Source organism: Notothenia coriiceps, unplaced genomic scaffold, assembly GCF_000735185.1.
Source record: "Notothenia coriiceps isolate Sejong01 unplaced genomic scaffold, NC01 NC01_scaffold00037246, whole genome shotgun sequence".
Lineage (NCBI taxonomy): Eukaryota > Metazoa > Chordata > Actinopteri > Perciformes > Nototheniidae > Notothenia > Notothenia coriiceps.
The window spans coordinates 21,053,091-21,058,138 of NW_011369947.1; the positions used below are offsets into that span (position 1 = coordinate 21,053,091).

Genomic DNA, 5,048 nt, shown 5'->3' on the forward strand with positions numbered 1-5,048 from the left:
GTAGTTCGTTAGTTAGTAGTTAGTTAGTGTAGTTAGTTAGTAGTTTAGTGTGTGTGTGTGTGTGTGTGTGTGTGTGTGTGTGTGTGTGTGTGTGTGTGTGTGTGTGTGTGTGTGTGTGTGTGTGTGTGTGTGTGTGTGTGTGTGTGTGTGTGTGTGTGTGTGTGTGTGTGTGTGTGTGTGTGTGTGTGTGTGTGTGTGTGTGTGTGTGTGTGTGTGTGTGTGTGTGTGTGTGTGTGTGTGTGTGTGTGTGTAGGTGCTAGGTGACCGCTGGGCCTCCATTTGCAGATGGACAGAAGAACGCTGGATCCTGCTTCAGGAGATTCTACTGAAATGGCAGCACTTCACTAATGAACAGGTATGAGTGTGTGTGAGGAAATATCACAGCAGAGTTTTCTGCATGTATAATGAGGTAAGATCCTCCAGATTGGTCTACTTCCATATTTGGCAGTCTTTATGAGAAATATTAAGCTAAAACAGACTTCATATTCAGAAGAAGAAGATGTACCTTTATTTTATTATTCGAAATTCAGTTTCCACTCTGTCGTACACACACACACGTTTTATACAGGTCATACAGTACACACTTTTTACAACATGCACATACATATACAAATGCACACACAGTTATATGCACACATGCACATGCAGTTGAGAGGTCAGAGCGGAGGCAGCCAGTCTAGCCGGCAGCAGTGAGCAGTTGGGTGCCTTGCTCAAGGGCACTTCGGCAGTGGCCCAGGAGGTGAACTGGCTCCTCTCCAGTACCAGTCCACACTACGTATTTTTTGGTCCGATCGGGACGTGAACAGGCAACCCTTCGGTCCAAAGCCCAATCCCCTACAGACCGAACCACTCCCGCCCCCAAGGGACGGATAGTCTCAAAAAGTTTGGGAATTTACTTCAGATTCAATCTTAAAACACAAAACAAAGCTTTTTGAAGATGAAGTTAGTTTTCAGACGATTTGACAAACCACCGTGGATTTGTGATATGCCATTTGTTATCTTTGGCATATTTTGCATTTGAATTGGACTTCAATACCATGGGGTCAGCCCTCTTGAACTTCATTGACACTTGCTTTTCACAAGCTTAATAGTTCTTTTGATATGAGTTCTGCATGAATTGTGAGCAAATGTAAATATGCAAATAATCATCGGGGCCTTGGAGGCTTCATTCATTATAGCTGCTGCTGCTTCTATTTGATTTGCTTAAGCTTGCAGGAAAGGGACGTGAGTTGATCTCGCAACTTGCTGGTGGAGAATGTCGTTATACTGTATTGATTACTTTTAAACCATCATCGATGTGATCACAATGCAAGCCACATGAGGCTGACCCAGTTACATCGCTTTCACACTGCAATAACAAGTATTTTACTCATGCAGATCCTAGAACTAAATTAAAACTTCCATCCTGTCCTTTGATAAGAATTATGAATTAGCCACTGTTTTTGATTACTTTCACGTCATCATATTTTCTCTCTGCTTTATTTGCCTTTTTATATTTTTAGCCACAGCATACGTTGTGAAGGAAATTGAAAGTGTCTTGATATCCGACTTGCTCATATTCTGTTATTAATAATGGAGGGAGCTAAAATAAAAACATTGGATTATACAAGATAAGCTGATCAGCTTTAATTAAACACAAAACTGGATTTGCTTTGCTGCCCGTCGAGTCATAGGCATTATTTGTGGTTGCTGGATTTATTTGTGCTTAAATGTACTGCTTTGATAACAGCTCTACTTATACAGGAATCAAATACACATTTCTTTATCAATGTATCTGATATATCAGATATTTTTGTATTTTTCATCTTTTGTCCTCTCCTTCTTCCTCTCCTCTCCTCTCAGTCTCTGTTTGACTCCTGGCTGACTCAGAAGGAGGAGCATGTTCGCTCTATCAAGACCACCAACCTGAAGGACCAGGCGGAGATGACGGCCTGCATCCGCCGCCTCACTGTGAGTCTCCCTGTACCAAAACCACTAACACTTTCACGTAGCTGTACAAACACCAGGAACGCTTAAACCCCACCCTGTGTTTGTGTATGTCCCACCAGACGGTGAAGGCAGAACTGGAGGTGAAGCGCCCCACCATGGACAAGCTGTGCTCCATGAGTCAGGATCTGCTGTCCAGCGTCAAGAACAAGGAGGTGGCCAGCAAACTGGAGGCCCGACTGGACAGCTTCGCCCAGCGCTGGGACCGCCTGATCCAGAGTCTGGAGATGAGCAGCTCCCAGGTACACTCCCATCAGAGCATCTATAGAGCAGATTTTATGTTCGGATGACAACATTGCAAACGTGTCCTATACAGCTGAATGTCATGACTTCGTAGCTGAAAGAAAGAAACACTGCTGTGAGGGAACAGAGCGCGGCTAGCTGCAGGTGTTTGGCCTCAGGGAAAGAGAGGAGTGAAGGGACTGGAGGAGAGGGGTCACTGAACATCTAGAGAGGTTTATATCACACGCCAGGGGAGCATACTGAGGAGGGTAGGCCCAAATTAGGACTGACACTTGTGTGTAATCCTTTCGTACCTGCCTTCACTTTCCTGAGCAGACCCAGGGATGAGGGATCAAACAGCACTGCCATACAATTATCACTCCTCATAATCGCTCTTCACTCCTCTCAGTCTCCGTGCTTTAAAACTGACATGCTCCCTGACAGTGATACTGTAGGATAAAGACAAAGTGCTTCTGTCGTGTGAATTGCTGATAAAGATGCTGCATTTATTATTCTGCCTACACTTGAATAATATGATAACTCCTATAACATGTGATATGTGCTGAAGTGGCTCTTACACCATCCCTTTATTCCTTAGTCTTCGTCTCCTTCTCAATTACTTATCCATTATAATCAGTCTGATAATTAGCAGACTGACCTCTACGCGCCGTCTCTAACCACTTCGCTGCGCACATGCACGTTTCCATGGTTACAAGGCTATCCTAGGAGTTGCACCCGATGCTTAACTGTCATCAGGCTCTTCCCCGCTTGAACAAAACCTACACACACACACACACACACACACACACACACACACACACACACACACACACACACACACACACACACACACACACACACACACACACACACACACACACACACACACACACACACACACACACACAAGTGGGAACTAAGTATGTTTTTGTGTTTCTCTTATTTTCCTACGACACTGTTATGATTTTGAGAAAGGGGGCGGTAATATAAGATTATCTTCTTCTCCCTGCTCCTTTTCGGGTACGGTGTGTTCATAGAGACATGCTTTATAAATAATTGTTATACATTAAGTTGTGCTTACCATGAACGTAACACAAAATGAAATGTTAGCTTCTCCCTCATGGTCCGTGTTTCTGAACGCAGACAAGCCGCTCTTCCACTCGGTGGAGCCGTACACGAAGAAGGAGCTGTCGGCCGTCTCCCTGTCCGATATCATCCGAACGTACAAAGTAATGGCCGCCGAGAACATCCCGGAAAACCCGCTGCGCTTCCTCTACCCGAACATCCCCAAAGACAAGGCCTTCGGGAAGTACTACCCCAAACCCACGGAGGGTAAGAAGTCACTAAAGCCTATTTCTTTAACTTCTCTTTGCACGACTGAACACCTGGAGCCAAGTGCTGACTAAAGCTGGAGCACTCGTGCATTTCTGAACCCATTTTCTTTCCCTTTTCACACGTTTTAATCTGTGTGTTACTGCCTTCCAGCTGCAGAGCCCATGGACGTGGAGAACTGTCCACCGAAGAGCGACTACATGAAGACGGAGCTCATATCTATCTCAGAAGTGTAAGCAGTGTTAAAAACAACAACATGATTTATTGAATTATTAACAGATGAAATACTAAGTCTCTGTCCTCGTTCTCCTGTGCAGACATCCGTCCAAACTGCACGACAAGATGATGCCGATGTCTCCGGACGAATACAAGGAGTTATCGCAGTACGTCAGTCCCCGAGACATCGATGCTGTGGTGAGTTGGCATTTTAATGAAGGACAAAATCAATACAAATCTATAACTGAAAAGGTAATACAATCAATCAATCAAAACTTTATTACAGACTCAGGGTCCAGATGAAAGACAAGACATTACATTACATAAATGACATACACAGCATAAAAAAAAATTCATAGTTTAAGAATAATTTAAATCAGTGTCCTACAAAGAGATAGCAATGTCTCCACAGCTGCGATTGGTAGCGTGTAGTACTAAACCTTATGTTTGATAAGGCCAAGAGGATTCAGATCAGAGTCATTAAGCCGGCAAATACATTCATACATGAGATCTCTAAAGACAGCTTGTAGAGTATTGACTCCTGCAGCCACAAACATTTCACTTGCCGTAGACCATCGAGGTCTCTTCAGCAGTATTCTCACGGCCTCATTATAAGTAGGGGTGCAACAACTAATCGACTTAATCGATTAAAGTCGATGACCAAATTGGTTGCCAACTAATTCAGTCGTCGATTCGTTGGTGACGTCATCACGTGTGTTTTAACGCCCCGTTAAGCTCCAACGTTATCGGCCTTTTTATCGGTACTGGAGACATTTAAAAAATATATGTCATGTATTATTGCTACAAAAACATTATATCGCAGTCTTAGTGTCGCTAACTCGTTTCTAACATGCAAAAAGACAAACAAATACGTCTATGATGTATTTTTGATCAGTCTGTGTGGGAGGGGGCGGGGCAGCTTACACACACACACTGCTACATGCAGCAACACACACACACACTGCCGCCCCCTCCCACACAGACTGATCAAAAATACATCATAGACGTATTTGTNTTCCGCCCTTACATGCTAAACTCTTATTGCACTTTTGGTAACGACCATCGTCCACATCGAGACGGGTAAAGTTTAACCACACCTCGGAGCGCGTTCTCTCCGCCATCTCCGCGGTGTGTGTGTGTGTTGCTGCATGTAGCAGTGTGTGTGTGTAAGCTGCCCCGCCCCCTCCCACACAGACGGGGGAGAGAGATCTCGTCTGATCAAAAATACATCATAGACACATTTGTTTGTCTTTTTGCATGTTAGAAACGAGTTGGCGACACTAAGACTGCGA

General features: G+C 44.2%; 2 protein-coding genes across 2 annotated transcripts in view; both read left to right on the forward strand.

Annotated features, from left to right (window-relative positions):
• Positions 1 to 2,668, forward strand: part of LOC104966506 (dystrophin-like) — a 26,008-nt gene extending 23,340 nt beyond the window's left edge. The window contains exons 10-13 of the mRNA XM_010795692.1: positions 254 to 355; positions 1,843 to 1,950; positions 2,049 to 2,228; positions 2,618 to 2,668. Of these exons, the coding sequence (XP_010793994.1) occupies positions 254 to 355; positions 1,843 to 1,950; positions 2,049 to 2,228; positions 2,618 to 2,668 (441 nt within the window). The remainder of the gene's footprint in view (positions 1 to 253; positions 356 to 1,842; positions 1,951 to 2,048; positions 2,229 to 2,617) is intronic.
• Positions 2,669 to 3,275: 607 nt separating this feature from the next.
• LOC104966073 (signal transducer and activator of transcription 1-like) lies at positions 3,276 to 4,394 on the forward strand. The gene is made up of 3 exons (XM_010795202.1): positions 3,276 to 3,540; positions 3,694 to 3,772; positions 3,858 to 4,394. The coding sequence occupies exons 1-3, from the start codon at positions 3,291 to 3,293 to the stop codon at positions 4,057 to 4,059; spliced, it is 531 nt and encodes a 176-aa protein (XP_010793504.1). The 5' UTR covers positions 3,276 to 3,290; the 3' UTR covers positions 4,060 to 4,394.
• The last annotated feature ends 654 nt before the right edge of the window (positions 4,395 to 5,048 follow it).

Excerpts from the sequence above, each read along its gene's own strand:
- LOC104966073 (XM_010795202.1), top strand. The coding sequence starts at position 3,291 with ATGAACGTAACACAAAATGAAATGTTAGCTTCTCCCTCATGGTCCGTG. Across the intron at positions 3,541-3,693 it reads CTACCCCAAACCCACGGAGG|CTGCAGAGCCCATGGACGTG; the intron begins GTAAGAAGTCAC and ends ACTGCCTTCCAG. Across the intron at positions 3,773-3,857 it reads CTCATATCTATCTCAGAAGT|ACATCCGTCCAAACTGCACG; the intron begins GTAAGCAGTGTT and ends TCTCCTGTGCAG.